Source organism: Onychostoma macrolepis, chromosome 24, assembly GCF_012432095.1.
Source record: "Onychostoma macrolepis isolate SWU-2019 chromosome 24, ASM1243209v1, whole genome shotgun sequence".
Taxonomy (NCBI): domain Eukaryota; kingdom Metazoa; phylum Chordata; class Actinopteri; order Cypriniformes; family Cyprinidae; genus Onychostoma; species Onychostoma macrolepis.
Window position 1 is genome coordinate 1376339 of NC_081178.1, and position 20640 is coordinate 1396978.

Below are 20640 nucleotides of genomic sequence, written 5' to 3' on the forward strand. Positions count from 1 at the left end.
GTACAAGTGTAGTAATTAGGATGCAGCATTACTGCAGTGTTTAAGGCTGTTGTTCTGCTTCTCTGTAACTTGTATTCTTTGTGTGTTTGCTGAGACTGACATCTAGTACACATTTCATGCTGTACAGACTTACAGACATGCCTGCTTTACACACGTGACTCAAACACAAAAACAGGAAACAGGAATCACATGAGTTCAGGGAAACAGAAACTGAAGTGAGGTTGAGCTGCTGTGTGTTTGTGTCTCTGTATTCATGCAGTAAAATGGCAGAAGCCAGATTTTCTCAGGATGAGTTCACATGTCCAGTGTGTCTGGATCTCCTGAAGGATCCAGTGACCATCCAGTGTGGACACAGTTACTGTAAGAGCTGTATTACAGACTGCTGGGATAAGGAGGATCAGATGAGAGTCTACAGCTGCCCTCAGTGCAGACAGACCTTCAGTCCAAGACCTGCTTTAGCTAGAAACACCATGCTGAGTGAACTGGTGGAGAAACTGAAGAAGACCAAACTACCTGCTGACTGTTACGCTGGAGCTGGAGATGTGCAGTGTGACGTCTGTACTGGAAGAAAATACAAAGCCGTCAAGTCCTGTCTGATGTGTCTGAACTCTTACTGTCAGAATCACCTTGAACAGCATGAGAGTTTGTTTAAAGGAAAGAGACACAATTTCATCGACGCCACTGGACGACTGCAGGAGATGATCTGCCAGAAACATGAGAAGCTCCTCGAGGTTTTCTGTCGCACTGATCAGAAATGTATATGTGTGCTGTGTACGATGGATGAACATAAAAACCATGACACTGTATCAGCTGCAGCACAGAGGACAGAGAAACAGGTATTTATAACTAGTGATTAATGTTCAGTGCAGTGATCTAATAATCTGTTTGTTTTCTGAAAGTCCCTGCTTAATTACAGAAAACACAGAAACACTTTTAATTTAAAGCTCTACATCTGTGTCAGTTTCACATTTATAATACTTACACTTGTAGTGTGAAATAAGCCTTACAATTCATGTGAATTCATGTACAATGATTGTAACTGATCATCAGTTCTAGAGTTTGAACCTACTCTATTAGTCATCAGTTCCACTTTTACTGGAATCATCTGTTCACATGATGATTTAGCGACAGTAGTTTTCTGTGAGATTTACTATCATCTGTTTGTCCTGCAGAAGCAGCTGAAGGAGACGCAGAAGACGTTCCAGCAGAGAATCCAGCAGAGAGAGAAAGATCTCCAGCAGCTGAGAGAGGCTGTGGAGGCTCATAAGGTGAGTCTGGAGAAGAAGAGAAGTTTGTCTCAGTCTCAGTTCTGACTTATGGTGACCGGGAGGGGACGTCTTCGGTTCAGTTAGTTTTTTCGTGGCCATATTAACTCGTGGGAACGTGATATTATGTTGCGGCCATGACATAATTTTGTCATTTTGGTAAAGACATCCTTATGTCTTGGCCTTGAGATGTTATGTTTAGGGAACAACATCCATTTCTCGTGGCCACAACTTCTTATATTGAGGGAACGATATATTTTTCTTGTGGCTACGAGTTTAATGCATAAACAAACCTACGTGACCATAGCAACCCGGGATTATCAGAGATGGATTCATTAATATTTTATTTTGAATTAAGAAATTATTATATTAATTTTTATAGAAATTATTACATAATTAAATTATTATATTGACCATAGGCTCCTGGACTGTAGGCAATTGCACGCGATGTAAACAGCATTCAAATTAAGTTTATCACGAATAGGCTAAATGTTACATAAAGTACATAAAATAAAATAGACCTACAAGAAAACATTTGTGAGCCGTTCTGGTGAAAGGAGTCGGAAGTTGTTCCATTTTAAGATACGGGCAGATAATGTGGAAAAACAATCAAAAAATAGATTTTTCTTTTTTTAACTAATTTCAAAGAACAGACATTCAAAAATAATCTCCCAAAGTTTCGTAGTCCAGATAATTGAGTAAAGGTATTTAAATGACTATTAAAGTTGACTTAAAGTTTTACTAAATTCGCTGGAAATGAACAACTCCTCTCATCACTTCTGAGCATTTCCCTATATTCTGGGTATCCCCTGAAACGTCACTATCTCTGCTCTACAAATATGGTGTTAAACGTTGTATAAAACCAATCAAAAAGCTTAGAAATGTACACAAAGAGTAACATAAACGCGGATTATGGGAAGCCCCGTTTCGACTGACCGGCACGCGATTGGTCCAACCATCCTCCTGTCAGACTAGCATCGCTCTGTGTAAACAAGCTAGCAGATCTCCTCAGAAAGATAGTTCAATACTGTGTAGTGTAGTGTAGTATACTGTGTGTAGTTCTGTTAATTAATTTGAGAAATGTCGCTGTCAAAAGAGAGCAAAGTCATGTGTACGCGAGAGGTGACAGTCAAGGATGCAGACACACACACACACACACACACACACACACACTGACACACCCTCTCTCTCAAGCAAAAATGTAGCACCTCTGTTCAATCTTTCTGATTTTAGTAAATCTTTGTAAAAGTGCCTTTTAAAATATTTCTCAATTTTGAAATTTGGGTCACTGTGACTCATTTTGCTGGATCAGGTCACATTTTTATCTATCCCACAGTCTTGCTAGCTGTGTGTATCCATTAACTGATCGTCTTTTTCTGTAATATTTGTATATTATTATTATTACTATTATTATCATCATCATCATGATCATCATCATCATTATTATTAGCCTATTATTATATTCGTTTTTCCCCTTCATTTCGATCTCTTTACATAACGTTCTGACGTTATGAACAGTATAAGCCTACTGTAAATGCTCGACATGCCAATAAAGCTTTGATTATGCTGACTGGAATTTATAACCTATTGGAAATGCAGTTTAAAGGTTGAATTTAACATATATTTCATTTTTTTCTGCAAATTAATAATTATTAATATTATAGCCTACTGCCTAGTGTTTCGTTGAGGAGTGAATCATTCACATAGTTTCATTTGTAAATGAAAACACAGCACGCTCATTTATTATCATGCACTTGCATAAATAGACTACAATCATAAAGGATTGGCATAATTTTCAGGCGTTTGCAGTATTTGCAAAATATATGGTAGCAAATAGCATAATTATACAGAATGTTAATTAGGTAAAGTGATACACAAATTGAAAGGGCAAATAATAAAACATTATATTTATATGAAATAAATACAAAAATATAGCCCTCACAAGTTAATATAACCAAATAATAATAATAATAATAATAATATACAAATATTAAATGAAATGTTTAATATTAATAAAAATGTTTTATCCATCTCTGATAATCCTGGGTTGCTATTGTCACGTAGGTTTGTTTATGCATTATGTTCCCTCAACATAACATCTCAAGGCCACGACATAAGGATGTCATTACCTCGACAAAACAATCTTGTGGCCATGACATAATATCACGTTCCCACAAGTTAAAATGACATTTCCACGACTAAATATGTTGTGGCCACGACAAAACTAACTGAAACGAAGACGTCCCCTCCTGGTCACCATATAGACTCACTGAAGCCTGAATCACTGTGTGTCCTAACAGCGCTCTGCACAGACAGCAGTGGAGGACAGTGAGAGGATCTTTAATGAGCTCATCCGCTCCATTGAGAAAAGCCGCTCTGAGCTGATACGGCTGATCAGAGATCAGGAAAAGCAAGCAGTGAGTCGAGCTGAAGAACAACTGGATCGACTGGAGCAGGAGATCAATGATCTGAGGAGGAGAGACGCTGAGCTGGAGCAGCTTTCACACACACAGGATCACATCCAGTTCCTGCAGGTAACACAGATCTAGAAGAACAGGGTCATAGTGGACTTGAGCAGATCCTGCTGTGACACCAGACTCACAGAGAAACATTTCATGAGTGTCTTATTATATAATCATCAGTCAGATTCTCATCTGATCATCTTCTTTTGAAACAGACTGTGCTTACAAATGGCTTTGAGCTGTGGAAATCTCTTAGGAATCATTTCTCTGAGCTCTTTCTTCTGGAAGATATATTTAGCTGTCAAACACCTCTAGCGCCACCAACAGTTCAAAACTTTTCAACTTTTTACATCATTTTTCCTCCTGGTTTATTACGTCATGATGAAATCAGTGAACTCAATAGTACCGATTCTGAGTAATGTTCATCAAGATTGAGTCAGGTGATCTTCAAACCTGATCAAATTGATTTTTATTTGCCTGCAACATGTTTTATATGTAAATTTAACCAAGAAGACCAGAAACATGAAGTAAAGCTGTATATTAGCAATCAGTCACAAAAGGATTTCACTGGACTTTTTTTTTTTTTTTTTTAGATTTTTGCAGCATAAAATGACAAAATTTGTTGCAGGTTTTCTTAAAAACGGTGGCGAATTGTGCAGCATTTGTTCAGAAGTCAGAAGACAGAAAGATCTTTATTACCAAGTATGTTTGCACATTCAAGGAATTTGTTTTAGTGTCACAAGCTTCCAGTACACAGTTACAACAACAACACACAGATAATAAAAATAAGATATGAATAAAATATACATATGCATAAATATAAATAAAAACATTTTTAAAAAATAAATATGTACAGGTGTGCTATAGATAAAATAGAATATGAACAGAACAAAAAATAAAGTTGTAGGGTGATAAATAAGTACAAGGTTATTGCACATATTTTTTATTACACAATGGGAGAACATTTAACAGTTTATGAGGTAGATTGCCTGGGGGAAAAAAAACTGTTCTTGTTCCTGGCTGTCCTGGTATTCGGTGCTCTTTAGCGCCGACCAGATGGCAAAAGTTAAAAAAGTAGATGGCTTGGATGTGAAGGATCCAAAGTGATTTTCTGTGCCCTTTTCCTCACTCTGGATGTATACAGTTCTTGGAGGGTGGGCAGGGGAGCACCAATAATCCTCTCAGCAGTCCGAATTGTTCTCTGTAGTCTTCTGATGTCTGATATTGTAGCGGAGCCAAACCAGACAGTTATTGAAATGCACAGGACAGACTCAATGACGGCTGAGTAGAACTGTTTCAGCAGTTCCCGTGGCAGGTTGAATTTCCTCAGCTGGGAAGTACAACCTTTGTTGGGCCTTTTTAACAATGGAGTCAATGTGAGTGTGCCACTTCAGGTCCTGAGAGATGGTGGTGGCATCACGGAATCGCCGAAAATTCCGTGATGGGCTCACAGAAGGCATCAGCCGTGGTCCATGCACGGATTCACTGGTTCAACACCAGTACCATGTAAAAAGAGTGACTCCGATGCAGTTATGCTTTCACTGGAGTACCTGACCCCACCCCTACCCTAAACCTACCCAGTTCTGAACAATAATGATGACGATAAATTATCGCGTCGGCATATTGATGCTAAGGGTTTCCTATTTAAAGTGTTGAACCAGTGGATCCGTGCGTGGAGCACGGCTGATGCCTGTCACTGACTTACATTGGTATCACTTCTGTGAGCCCATCACGGATTTTTTTTTTGTGAGCCCATCACGGAATTTTCGGCGATTCCGTGATGCCACCACAGATTCGGGGTTAATTAAGTCCGTGAACATTACACGGAATTCTGTGAGATCATGTTGGTTTCGCTGGTCCATCTCTTTACAGTCTTTACTACAGGTTTAGCAGATTTAAGTTTTTGTAAGTTGGTATAAGACTTACAGGCAAACTGGGCATTACAAGCCTGATCGAATGCACTGAACCAGGCAGTGAATCAGAGAGTCCTACAGCTGCTCTGGGGATGGAGCGAAATGCATGCCGGCTCACTTCCCCAGTCTGCGCTTCCTAAAGCACTTGATCAGTGCCGCTGCTCCGCCAAGTACAACGTTCAGCAAAACATCTGAATAAATGAAATCCGGTAGAAGATTGTTTGGTGTGTTCTGCCAAATGTTCAGCAGTTCATCCCTAGTAAAACCGATCGTGTTTGAGAAACAAAAAACAGGAAAAACTAACAAAAACAGTACAAAAACTGGAGAACCAAACACAGAGGCTGCCGTCTGCGGTGCCGTCTTGTACAGTCTTTGTGTTGTAACGCCATCTTTGTTTTGTTTTGCAGTGAAAACTCAATAATCATCAGTAATCATGATGTATTTATGTAATTGATGTCAGTGACAGCAAGAATACAATTACCTTGAGCATAATTACTGAAATTATGTTTGTCAATGGTCACACCAGCATAGAAATACTCAAAATTCTGCTTTGCTGAAAATACATAAATAAGACACAATAATTTGCACATTCTCTCTGAATCAGTATGTAATCAGTCAAATTATTTCATGTTTTTACAATTTAACAATTGTATTGTCTATTGTGTAATATTGTTTTTCGTTTTTATAGTGATGATTAGTGATTGCATTGTGAATATCCAGTAAAATAATGTACTTATTTAAATCTAATGTCGGCTACTGATCAGGTATTATGGGGACTAGCAAATAAAAAATGCTATTCATTAATTTATTTAAATCATTAAAGCTCTAGTCTAGAAATGTTCATTTCGTCCCATGTGCTGAAAACGAAAATATAAACAAGATGTTTGATCGTTTGCATCTCTCACTCATTTCAAAAACCAACAGATTAAAAAGAAAATAGATGTGTACGTTGTGAATGAATGACTGGAAGAGATTACTTGGAAATATTAAAAATTATTACCCTGTCCATCACTCAAATGGCTCTCATGTCAGAACTTTTCTTTCCTTTTAAATCACTCGTATTAGCGATGTCCCCGTGTGGAGCTGATGAGTTTTGATTTGTGTTTTCTGTAGAGTTTCCAGTCTCTCTCAGCACCTCCTGAATCTACAGACGTAAATGATGATCCCTTCAGTTCTCTCTTCTCTTTTGATGACCTGAGAGAATCTGTCCATCAGCTGAGAGAACAACTGGAGGATTTCTGCAAAGAGGAGCTCAAGAAGATTTCAAACAGAGGTAAAGCTCTGGAGATTCATCTGCTGTCAGAAACCAGTCCATCATCATCTCATATCATGGAGAACATCATATTAGAAATGTCTTAGGAATGAATGCAGGATCATAAGAATCACATGTTCATGTCTGTTGATTTCCACAGTCACATTCACCAACAGTGTTCCCAGGACCAGGAACGACTTCCTACAATGTAAGTCAGTAAGAAAACAAGCAGAAAAAGTCACTGAATATGTTCATGTTCTCAGTGGCGGATTTAGCAAATTGGGGGCCCAAGGCGAAGGTATGGGGGGCCCCCCCCCCATCCAATCTTTAAAAAGAAAGTACTGACTAAATGGTGGATAGGCAGGTAAAGCTAATCTACGGGGAAGTAAAGGTTGGAGAGGAGAAAAAAAACCTTCCCCTTTAAACCCTGCATACACTTTACTCCAAAATGAAGATGGAAAGCAGAGAACACAGTGTAGCACAATACAAACTAACAGTCACGATGGAACCCAACAGAGAATAAGGTTTCAGATAACACGTCTTTGCCAAAATGCCAGGAAACCAGCACTGTTTATTCTTTTTTTTAAGATCAAATCAATATAACCAGCAAGAAAAGTTAGGGTAAACCCCCACAAACAGTCATATACTTAACAAATACTGTCAAGACGAATAATTTACTTTGTATGTGTGAGTGAGTGAGTGAGGTTGCAGTTGGTATTACTTGAGATTGACATTTCAAACATTCTACAAACAAACCTATGTACAAGATACATGATATTTTAAGTGAATTGACATTACATTTGAGATTGAACATTTCAAACATTCTACAAACAAACCTATGTACATGATAGTGTGTGTGTGTGAGGGAGAGAGGGCTGAAGTTGCAATTGCCATTGCATAAGCAGACCCATGTACAGGATGCAGGGTATGACAGAAAGTGTGTGTGTGTGTGTGTGTGTGTCTGTCTGTCTGAGTGAGTGAGTGAATGAGTAGTGAGTGAGAGGGGGTAAGAGGGGCGAACTGGGGAGAGGTGAGGTTGCATTTGGCTCCAAGCAAATCCATGTATATCCACGTGAGTGTATGTGAGTGAGTGAGAGAATGAGACCGTTTACATGTAGAAATTACATGTTTTTCTGTAGTATTTACTTCACCACAAAATAATTTTTATTAGGGTATGGCTAGGGCTATTACTAGCAGAAGTAGGCATTTGACTCACCAAAGCCCCATCATCGTCATCATCGGTGTCAAAATGGCCATCACTGGACAACTCTTCCACCTCATCTGTGTCAAAGTCGATAACACTGTCGGTGACGGCGGGCGGCAACAACGTGATGTCCTTTTCATTGATTTCTTGGTTAATGTTATCCTCAACTACAACTAGCGCCACTTCACAGCTAGCTGTTGCTGATGCTGCTGTAGCGGCATGTTCAACGCTTTGGGCTGTCTGCATCCCCAACCCCAACAACAGTAGCCGTAAAAAAGTGTGTCATCTTCGGCAGCGTTGCCAAATACTTATCTGTGTCTTTTCGTTTTTTTCTCTTATTTGAGCCGCTTGGGTAACATCGTTTCATTTTCGCGTCTTGCTTCGTCTCTGTTTGTGTACTTCCCAGTCCTCCTGTCACTGTGTGTTTATCTTTCGCGCCGCGCACCGTCACGGACTGGTCCATTTCATTATGAAAGTAGGGGGTGTATATGTGTAGGGACAGATAACCATGAACTGGACATTTTAACTACTACTTCAATGTTTCAACGTATTTCTTAAGAATCTTAATACAATTCACCATGCTTTTGAAGCGTTCATGATGATAAGGTTTTTTTGTTTTGTTTTTTTTTAGGTTGGTTGGGGGCCCCCCTACTTCGACCGCCGGTAGGGGGCCCCAAGCAACCTCCTACCTATGCCTCTATGTTAAGACCGCCACTGCATGTTCTTCCTGTAGAAGGTGAAAGAAGAATTTTATAATTGATGATATAAATGATGATTTTCTCAGGATATCTGGTCATCTGTACTGAGACACTGATCATACACTGAACATGAAGAGTTCAGCTACATTAAGGCCCTGTTTACACTAGTGCGTTTTTGTTTTAAAAAGCTTAACTTTTGCTATGGTTACGCCTGTCGTTTACATTACTCCGGCATTTTCAACCCTCGAAAACAGAGAATTTTGAAAACGCTGCAGACCCCGTTTTAGTTTGAAAACTCTGGGGTTACGTTTCAGTGTAAGCGGAGCAAAACAGAGACTTTTGAAAATGATATCCTTGACGACAGTGTAAACGATAACATCATGCTCATTCTTGTACCCATAGATACAGTATGTATAGGTAGATTCCCCATTCGACCGCTTCAAGCACGCAGACGCATCCAGCATCTAAATAATAGGGAATCTACCTATTCCTATCTATGGTTGTACCTGCATGAATGGTCATGTGACATGCATTTTTGGGTGTAGACGATGATCATTTTCATTTTAAAACGCTGCTTTAAAACGAAAACACACTAGTGTAAACAGGGCCTAAAAGATCAAACAGATTCATAATTTCTGATTCTGATGTGTTTTATCTCCAACAGATTCCCGTCAGCTCACTCTGGATCTGAACACAGTGAATAAATACCTCCATCTGTCTGAGAACAACAGAGTGATTACTAACACTAGCACAGTCCAGCCGTATCCTCATCATCCAGACAGATTTGATGTGTGTCGTCAGGTGTTGTGTAGAGAGAATGTGTGTGGACGCTGTTACTGGGAGCTGGAGTGGAGTGGACGTAATAATGGTTTGCGTATATCAGTGTCATATAAGAACATTAGCGGGAATGGACAAGGTTTTGAGTGTTTGTTTGGATTCAATGATCAGTCCTGGTGTTTGTTCTGCACTCCCTCCAGATACTCATTCATTCACAATAACATACGGACTGATCTCCCTGTAAAGCCCATCAGCAGTAGAATAGGAGTGTTTGTGGATCACAGAGCAGGAACTCTGTCCTTCTACAGCGTCTCTGACACAATGAGCCTCATCTACACAGTCCAGACCACATTCACTCAGCCGCTCTATCCTGGGTTTGCTTTTGGTTCTGGATCATCAGTGAAACTGTGTTGAATCAGAAGAGACTGACGAGAGATTTTACCCATAATGAATTGAGCTATATGATAAATCAGTAACAAAGATGTTATAGAGTCTCTTTTTTCTCATCATTACATTAATTCTGCAGCTGAATTTCTGTCACTTAAACAACATATCCAAATAAATGTGTGTAATAAATCCTCATATAGACAGTAAGATCAGTGTCTGAGTCCTGCTGACTGACCATGTGTTCCTGTGCTTTTCTCAATCTTTGTTTGTGTTGACTGTAATGTGTTACGTCACTTATTTTAATTATTACTATCATAATTATCTTTCAACTCAAATGATCACACAGAGTCAATAAATAATTTTCATTATTCACCTTATGTAGCCCTTTTCAGCATTTTGCAGGGGTTAAAGCAAAAAAAAAAAAACTTTTTCCTCAGCCAAACTCCTAACCATAGCCATACGTCGCACACCCAGTATAAGATCAGTTTTTTTCTTCTTGTAATTAGAGCACTTATTCTGATCAAAAATTAGCCTTCCTAATACGAGGTGACATTTTACTCAAAGTGATTTAGAGGGGCATTTTCTTTTTACCTTTGTAAGTGCATTTTTCTAATTTATTAAATGTATGCAGTGTTTCCTCTAGGATTTTTTCCAGCTGTGGTGGCAGGACTATTTCTCATGGACTTACGCCCCTGTCACGGATCTGTCTGTCTTTCCTCACCACGTCATCACATAAGCATCCTCACCTGAATGCAAAGTCTTAGATCTTTGAATTCAGCTCATGAAAAATGGGGGAAAAAACAAAAGTGTTGCGTTTATAATTTTGTTCAGTGTATGTAATCTGGATTGTGTCATCAGATTCCAAAAATTGGTTACACTCTATTTTAAGGTGTCCTTGTTACAGTGTAATTATATATTTAAGTACTAGATATAAGCATAGGTGAGGCTACCTGCTAGGCATTTCTGCCAGACGCACTTCCGCCAGTGCCGTTTGGGCAGCTGCAGGGTCGTCAGCCGGGAGCCACCCTTCCTTGATGTTTTGCACCTTTTATCCCCGAACATCTCCAGGTGGTGGAGCAGCAGCAGGGACATGGGATCGGTCTCTTCCCCCAAGCCTTGTCTTTTCTGCATAGCCAGAGCTGAAAGCTCTGAAATGCCAGCAATGCCTCTGAATTGGCTGATGTCACGGGAGTCTCTCTTTCGAGATGAATATGGTAACTGCCCTTCACCATGCTGCTGGAATGGTTTAGATGTGGTTTTCCAACTCCTGCTTGGTGGTATACAGTGTTCCATTTTTCTTCTCTTCCAATAGGCTGCGGGCATACTTGAACGGGTCCCGAAGGAAGCTCGACCTTGCTTTTTCCTTTCAGCTTCTTCGTTTCCTGATCCTCTGTGCTCTCCTCAAAAGATGTGTGAGCCTAATTCTGATCTGGTTCCACAGGTTCTTCAGGCCCTTCGTTTCGTGGTCCTTGGCTTTTCTCCACGACTTTCAGAGGAAGCAACTAGCTTAACAGGATCTCCTCCCGTCTCCTACTCTATTTGGAAGGTGCCTTTCTCTGCTGCAGCTCTCCAAATCTCTCCGCCTTCATTGTAGATGATGTCTCTGATGTTTAGTTTGGTGATTATGCTGCCTCTCAGGGAGTTCTGAAGCATTGTTTGTAGGCTCTGGTAGAAGCTTCTTCATTCTTCCTTCTCACTGACTTTTGGCAATTTGATCTTGGCTTTCCAGCTTGGCATCTCGGCTGTGGGTCTTGCGGGTTCCCTGCTCACTGTTTCATTGGAAAGAACCTGTTACGGGGCTGACGAGACGTGAGACGTGCGGATCCATCTGCAGACTTTTATTGACAAGAGACGTGGTCATAACAGGCAGGGTCAAACAGTGGCAAACAGGTATAACATTGGCGAGACAAAGAGTAAACCGAGACAAGCGTGGGTCGACGATCGGCAAACAGTATCCAAAGGGGCGAGACAGGAGAGGTAATCCAAAACGTCAGCGATAGTCCAGGCAGGGGAAAACACAATCCGACAAAGGCTAGGCGAGACAAGGCAAGACTAGGAAAACTAACGGGGCTCTGTAGGGCAGCGATAATGCATACAATACTCGGCCCCGACGGAAGGAAAGTGCAGGGTTTAAATAGAGTGTGCGTAGGATCGGGTGTGATTAGTGCAATGAGTGATTGGTGACAGCTGTGATCAGTAATGGGTGATGGGAGTTGGAGTCCATTGTGATGTGTGGTGTGAAAGTCAATGTGGTGAGCGAGTGACCTCTGGTGGTGAATGAACGGAAGTGCAGACCAGATTCGTGACAGGACCAGCTGCAAGGTTCGGGATTGATGCAACACCTCTTGTAGGGGCTACTCTTGCTCCTTTCCGCTAGGTGCAATGGTGGGCTAAGTAGCACTGTGGTGCTAAACCTGGATACAGTTCCTCCAGAGCAAGTTTGCACCTGGGTGTTGCAAAATTTTGCTTTCCCCTGGTGGATTCGCAAGCCCTGGTATGTTGTAATTTTAGTAATATTAGTAGTAATATTAATAAACTACATGGTTAGGATTAGGATTTGGCTTAGGGTTACTTGTATGTAATTATGCATAATTAATTGTTATTATAATAGTAAGTATGTGTAACAAGGACACCTTAAAATAAAGTGCTACCCAAAAATTAAGTACTTGTAATTACTGTATATTACACTTTAAAATGCTAATAGTCAGTTTACAGCTACTTTTGTATGGATTACATGATTGCATATTATTCACACACAGGGAGTGAATTATTCATAATTTATTGATTCTCCCTAATTATTCTTTTTCACTTTTGAATGTTCCTCTCTAAGAATCCTATTGTGTGACATACCATTTATTAAACAGACAGTTTTCAGTTAAAGGCAAGTTTAGTAATAACAAAGTAATCAAAAATAATTGAAATGGTTGTCAAAATAAATTACCTTAAATGAGTAAACATTACCTTACTAACTACCATTTTCATCATATAATCTGTAATCAGTAATGGACTACAATTTGTTAGTAATCTACCCAACACTGTCTATCATTGGATAGTGGCTGGTCACGTGACCTGTAGTAATTATATGCGGCATTACTGCAGTTTTTAAAGTTTAAAGGCATGGCTTCGACCCAATGTGGTAATCAATATATGAATTTACTTCATTACGTAATAAAATAAGTTATTAGGTAACTAATACATTATGACACATTTAACTAATAAGAATTCGTAGTGGAACTAACTGTGCCTTGGGAGGATACAGTTGGTGAAGCGAATGAAAGTAAAAGGCTGAATTATTCAGATCTAGCAGCTGAAGCAGTACAACAGGGTTGGCAAACCCAGCTGTTCCCCGTAGCGGTTGGTTGCAGAGGTTTCGTAGCCACAGCAACATCCAGGCTACTGAAGGGGTTGGGATCAGAGGACAGGCCTTCTGACAAGCCGTTAGGATGCTGTCAGAAGCTGCTGAGCAAAGCAGCAATTGGCTCTGGCTAAATCGGAAGGATCCCATTTGGCACCAAGGAGGCAGGTTGGCCACCTGAAGATGTCAATGAAGTAATTACCCCTACTCCCACTCAAGATCCCAAGAAAATGATTATTTGAAAGGGCTGGGATATCAAGTTCAATACACTCAACAGTCATTTAGTTTTTAATGTCGAGTCACATCAGTCATTTTTATTATCAAAATTCTTTCAATTCAATAAATCATTTTCATTATTCACCTTATGTAGCTCTGGCCCTTTCCAGTGTGGTTTTTTTTTTTTTTGAGCCACTGTTTTTATTGTCGTATATCAGCACGATCACGCATGCTGTGCAGAGCAAGAATGGCAGACAAACATCAACAACCTGATCTTCCTTCCTGGTATTGTAGTACTTTTACTAACTGTACTATAAAATTTTCTCATCGGTGAATGACATATGATTTATTGTAGTAATGTTGTCTCTGGCCATCTGCTCGGTGTGCGTTCATGCATTCAGGGGGCATGACTTTGGACATTGATTTGCAGGGAGGGTGGGACGTACGCTTTCAGTGCTTTTCAGTGCCCAGTTGGAGAAACTATATAATGTAATGTTTAATGCATTTTATAATATTGATATTTATATCCATATGGTATGTTTAATGTTTAAAGTTTTAAACAATTTTGATTTAAAAAAAAAAAGAAATCTAAAAAGTCGGTAGTAAATGACCTTGTTACGGTTTTCATTCAGTTTGGTCTTTGTCTTCGTTTGCCCCATTCCCCTGCCCGCATTTGTCATTATGGTTACTGATTTGATTTTTTTCAGATTTTCAGCTGTCACCTCATTATCCTGTGTATTTATGTTCCTGTGTTTTCAGTTCTAGATGTCCGGTCTTGTCGATGTTACTTCAGTGTTGTGGTCTATCTACCCTGTGTTTGGCTTGCCTGTGTTTTGGATTAAAGACTTTTGAGACCTTCATCTTCCTCAAGCTGAGCTCACACTGTGCGTTTTTTTTTTTTTTTTTTAAATAGTACTTTACGATTGATGATTGTCTGATTCTACAAACATGATGATCATGTCACACTGTGGGATCTCAGTTGTCATTAATGTCACTGTACGACAGTCAAGATGTGTTAAAAAATGGGTGCTCGCAAGAAAACTTGTCTGGAGGATTACATAATCAGCCCATACATGTTCAGTGACTGTGGGCTGCATTGCACACAGGGCTGAAAATCATGAAAAGTACATGAATGGGGGCAATAGCGGCGTATTTAAGAAGAATAGTGTAAGCAGCACCATACCCACATAAAAACAGCGGTGCAACCGGTGTTTATCATTGCAAAGGAAATATATCATATGAATTCCGTGACCGGAGGATGGGAGTGCCAGAGTTTATGGCGGTAGAAGAAATCTCTAGCATTAATTTTGATCATAATTGTCTTGAAAAACGGAGACAATTTGATGTTCATCATAGAAGTCACACTGCAGGACAGTGTGCCAAATCTTCTGACACTGCCAGAATTTCACCTGAGGTAAAATTTGGATTTGGAAAATGGATTTTTTTCCCTTTTTCTGTCACCATGTATGTCATTGTTTTAGTTCAGTTTGGACTTCATTTGTGCCATTCCCCTGCCCACATTTGTCACTATGGTTACTGATTTGATTTGCTATCACGTTCAGCTGTGTCCCCTCGTTAGCCTGTGTATTTAAGTTCCTATGTTTTCAGTTCTAATTGTCTTGTCTATGTTCCTTAAGCTCTATCTACCCGGTGTTTGGATTAAAGAAACTTTCATCTTCCTCCTAGTGAGTTTGTATACAGTGCAGTTGTGACAGGCCTAAAATGAGTAACCTAAATGTTACTAACTACAGTTTTCATCATATAATCAGTAACAGACTACAACTTGTTCGTAATCTACCCAGCACTGCTTAACAGTAGTGGCAGGTCAGTTGACTTGTAGTAATCCTGTAGTTATCTGGATGCAATATTACTGCAGATTTTAAGGCTGTTTCCCTGCTTCACCGTAACTTGTATTCTTTGAGTGTTTGTCTGAGACTGACATCTAGTAGACATTTCATGATTTAGACTCACAGAAATGCTTGTTTTACACACGTCACTCAAACACAGAACCAGGAAACAGGAAACACGTGACTTAAGGGAAAAAGAAAGTGACAAGGTAGTTGAGCTGTCAAGTGTGTTTGTGTCTCTGTATTCATGCATTAAAATGGCAGAAGTCAGATTTTCTCAGGATGAGTTCATGTGTCCAGTGTGTCTGGATCTCCTGAAGGATCCAGTGACCATCCAGTGTGGACACAGTTACTGTAAGAGCTGTATTACAGGGTTCTGGGATCAGGAGGATCAGACGAGAGTCTACAGCTGCCCTCAGTGCAGACAGACCTTCAGTCCAAGACCTGCTTTAGCTAGAAACACCATGCTGACTGAACTGGTGGAGAAACTGAAGAAGACCAAACTTTCTGCTGACTGTTACGCTGGAGCTGGAGATGTGCAGTGTGACGTCTGTACTGGAAGAAAATACAAAGCCATCAAGTCCTGTCTGATGTGTCAGGAATCTTACTGTCAAACTCATTTTGACCATCATGAGGAATTTCATTCATATAAGCCACACAAAGTGATTGATGCCACTGAACGACTACAGGAGATGATCTGCCAGAAACATGAGAAACATCTGGAAATGTACTGTATTCCTGACCAACAATACATTTGTGAGCTGTGTACAAAATATGAACACAAAAACCACGACACTGTATCAGCTGCAGCACAGAGGACAGAGAAACAGGTATTTAAAACTAGCGATCAAGTTAATACTCAGTGTAGTGATCCAATAGTCCATTTATTTTGTGTAGAGCCACAGATTAATGATGCAGAAACATTATTTGAAGCTCCCCAGCTAACAGGGAACGTTCCCAGAACATTCTTTAAAAGTTGTGTTAATGTTAGTACAAAACGTTATTAAAATAATGTTTTTGGAACGTTCTTATAACGTTGTTAACGTTCTTGTAACGTTGATAGAAAATGTTCTTAGAACAACGTTCTTGGAATGTGTTTAGGACGTTATTTGTACTTAATGAACGTTCTCATAATGTTGATAGAAAACGTTCTAAAATCAGCATTCTTGGAATGTGTTTAGGACGTTATTTGTACTTAATGAATGTTCTTATAACTCTGATAGAAAACGTTCTTTAGTTTTGTTAACGTTCTCTACGTCTGTGTTAGTGTCACTTTTATAATACTTACTCTTAGTGTGAAACAGGCCTGAATCTTTATATTAGTTCATGTACAATGATGGTAAATGATCAATAATCCCTTCTAGAGTTTGAAAATACAGCCATTAGTTATCAGTTCCACTTTTACTGGATTCATCTGTTCGCATGATGATTTAGTTCCAGTAGTTTTCTGTAATATTCACTATCATCCATTTGTCCTGCAGAAGCAGCTGAAGGAGATGCAGAAGATGTTCCAGCAGAGAATCCAGCAGAGAGAGAAAGCTCTCCAGCAGCTGAGAGAGGCTGTGGAGTCTCATAAGGTGAGTCTGGAGAAGAAGAGAAGTTTGTCTCAGTCTCAGTTCAGACTCACTGAAGCCTGAATCACTGTGTGTCCTAACAGCGCTCTGCACAGACAGCAGTGGAGGACAGTGAGAGGATCTTTACTGAGCTCATCCGCTCCATTGAGAGAAGCCGCTCTGAGCTGATACGGCTGATAAGAGATCAGGAAAAGACTGCAGTGAGTCAAGCTGAAGAACGACTGGAGCGACTGGAGCAGGAGATCAATGATCTGAGGAGGAGAGACGCTGAGCTGGAGCAGCTTTCACACACACAGGATCACATCCAGTTCCTGCAGGTAACACAGATCTAGAAGAACAGGATCATAGTGGACTTGAGCAGATCCTGCTGTGACACGAGACTCACAGAGAAACATTTCATGAGTGTCTTATTATATAATCATCAGTCAGACTCTGATCACTTACAGACACCACTTACAAATGACTTTCAGCTCTGGAAATCTCTTAAGAATGATTTCTCTTTCTTCTTTCTTGGAAAAAATGCAATATTATTTCCCTGTCCATCACCCAGATGAGTCTCATGTCAGAACTTTTCTTTCACTTTAAATCACTTCTATAAGCAGTGTCCCCGTGTGGAACTGATAAGTTTTGATTTCTGTTTTCTGTAGAGTTTCCAGTCTCTCTCAGCACCTCCTGAATCTACAGACGTAAATGACGATCCCATCAGATCTCTCTTCTCTTCTGATGACCTGAGAGAATCTGTCCGTCAACTGAGAGACAAACTGGAGGATTCCTGCAAAGAGCAGCTCAAGAAGATCTCAGACCGAGGTAAAGTCCTGGAGATTCATCTGCTCTCAGAAACGAGTCCATCATCTCATATCATGGAGAACATCATATTAGAAATGTCTTAGGAATGAATGCAGGATCATGAGAATCACATGTTCATCTCTGTTGATTTCCACAGTCATATTCACCAACAGTGTTCCCAGTACCAGGAACGACTTCCTTCAATGTAAGTCAGTAAGAAAACAAGCAGAAAAACTCACTGAATGTGTTCATGTTCTTCCTGTAGAAGCTGAAAGAAGGGTTAATTGATGATGTAAATAATTTGCACAGGATATCTGGTGATTTGTACTGAGACACTGATACATTTAACATGAAGACTTCAGCTACATGAAAAGATCAAACAGATTCATAATTCCTGATTCTGATGTGTTTTATCTCCATCAGATTCCCATCAGCTCACTCTGGATCTGAACACAATGAATAAACACCTCCATCTGTCTGAGAGCAACAGTGTGATTACCAACACTGGCACAGTCCAACCGTATCCTGATCATCCAGACAGATTTAGTTATTGGCCTCAGGTGTTGTGTAGAGAGAGTGTTTGTGGACGCTGTTACTGGGAGCTGGAGTGGAGTGGAGATAATGGTGTGCATATATCAGTGTCATATAAGAGAATCAGCAGGAAGGGATCGGGTACAGTGTTTGTGTTTGGATTTAATGATCAGTCCTGGAGTTTCATCTGCTCTCCCTCCAGATACTCATTCATACACGATAAGCTAGAGACTGTTCTCCGTGTAAAGCCCATCAGCAGTAGAATAGGAGTGTATGTGGATCTCAGTGCAGGAACTCTGTCCTTCTACAGCGTCTCTGACACAATGAGCCTCATCTACACAGTCCAGACCACATTCACTCAGCCGCTCTATCCTGGGTTTTGGGTTTCTAGAGGATCATCAATGAAACTGTTGATAAATCAGAATAGAACTGAGCAGAGATTCTACCCATAATGATTTGAGCTGCATGATAAATCAGTAACAGTGAGATGTATAGAGTTCTCTTCATGACATTAATACGACAGCTGAACTTCCTGTCTGTGAAACATGTCAGTATACATGTGTGTAATAAATTCTCATATAGACAGTAAGATTATTTTGTGAGTTGTTTTCCTTGTTCAAAATAAACTGCTCTAAGGAGGTTTTGAATTCAGATAGACCTTTATTAAGTTAACAAAAGGCCGAGTGGATGTTCGAACAGCACTACTGAGTCTTGTCTCAAACTCGCATATATACATCCTGAAGTTTTCACAGCATTCCATATATGCACCGTTGTATATTTGGACAGTTATCTTTTACCATATATGAGTTCTTGAAGTATGATCAATCAGTCATGTATGCATTTCTAGGTCCTGATCAGATTCTTTCCATATATGAGTGACTCTCCAGACCCAAATTGTTTACTCTATTCTAGGCTCACTGCAACCCTTTATACACAGTTGCTTCACACAATCAAACTAGATAATAGTAGATAATAGTAGGCATAATTCTATTAATTGTATTAATTCAAGATTAATGAAAATCTTCTACAGAGTCCTGCTGAGTGATGATGTGTTTCTGTGCTTTACTCAACCACTGTGTTGATTGAAATCATTAAAGAGTACAAATGCCACAAAGTGAGACTGGACACGACCCTGGTTGAGTCTCAGGAAGCTATAATCAAGCGGCTGCTCCCAGACTGGTAACTGGGAGGAATTGGACTCCAACTGAGGCCATACAGCAAACAAAATCTGCTCTCAGGCACAGATATGCTGAAGGGCAGGTCCAGCAGGGAAGACCCAAAGCAAATCTGCCCAGAGAAAAAAGCTGGTAGAAGCCAAAGTCTGGCAGCAAGAGGAGGCAGTCCAGACAGGGACAATGGAGTAACAGAAAATGGAGAAACGTAAGCTCACCTGGAAGGATCTTTTGGAGATGGAGGGAAGTACAGTTTCATAATCAGAGCCACCTATGATTTTCTTCCCACACCCAAAACACTAAGCCAGTGGATTTGAGAAGATCCATCGTGTCCTCTTTGTCAAACCCTTGCAATGTTAACCCCCTGAGGTCGAAGCCCACACTGGTGCGGTCTGTCTCATATTTTCTTAATGACCGTGAAAATAATTAAATTACTCAGTTTTGATCGTACAGATAAGAATAATGTATCAAACTGCAAAGGGTCTACTTTTATTTGTGTATAGTCATCATGACAACAAAACAATGTTCTTTTGTAAAATAAAGAAAATATACAGAGTGTGTTCTCTGCCGGCTCAGTCTCTGTCACCTCTCTTCACAGACACGTAAATAAAACAACATGAATTTCCGCGAATACTTGCCTCAAAGACATGAGAAATATATGTATAGAAAGCTTGAAATGACTACTTTTAAATGAAGTCACGTCTAAAAAAAATATTCTCTTTTAAAGTAATCCATAAGAAACCAACGCAATGTCCAGTTTTCCCAACTCATATCTAATGTGGGCACGAGCTCAGCAGCTTGCGCTTTTCAGATTGTAAACATCCATGTGAGACGCATGCGCGTGTAAATGCCCACATCACCTCCGCATAAACAAACAAGTTCATCATGGCTACTTTTTGTTTCTGGAAGAAGATGCACTGAGTGGAATAACTGAGAATTTACCTCAAAAGAAGAAGAAGAAGGATCCAGTGGAGGATATCACTCTGATGAGTAGCCTAAGATTACTTTCATCTTTTGTTATCAGAGTTTTCCCAAACTATAATTCCCGATTTCATGAATGAAATCAAGTGAAACATTTTGAAATATGTGTCATTTCATTGTCTAAATGTCTCACAATGCCCGGATGCTTGTTTAATGTTTTATAACATATAAAACCACAAGATATAAAAGTAGTGTGAGTGTTAACACTATGAATGAATGT

General features: G+C 39.8%; 1 protein-coding gene across 1 annotated transcript; it reads left to right on the plus strand.

The window, feature by feature from the left end:
- The first annotated feature begins 213 nt into the window (after positions 1-213).
- LOC131532809 (uncharacterized) lies at positions 214-20002 on the plus strand. The gene is given in 16 exon segments (XM_058764599.1): positions 214-836; positions 1173-1268; positions 3566-3799; positions 6754-6913; positions 7053-7100; positions 8728-8832; positions 9459-9985; positions 11400-11504; positions 11688-11767; positions 12336-12452; positions 15567-16206; positions 16858-16953; positions 17034-17267; positions 17598-17757; positions 17894-17941; positions 18160-20002. Coding segments are annotated over 16 exon segments (3783 nt in total). The 5' UTR covers positions 214-263; the 3' UTR covers positions 18720-20002.
- The last annotated feature ends 638 nt before the right edge of the window (positions 20003-20640 follow it).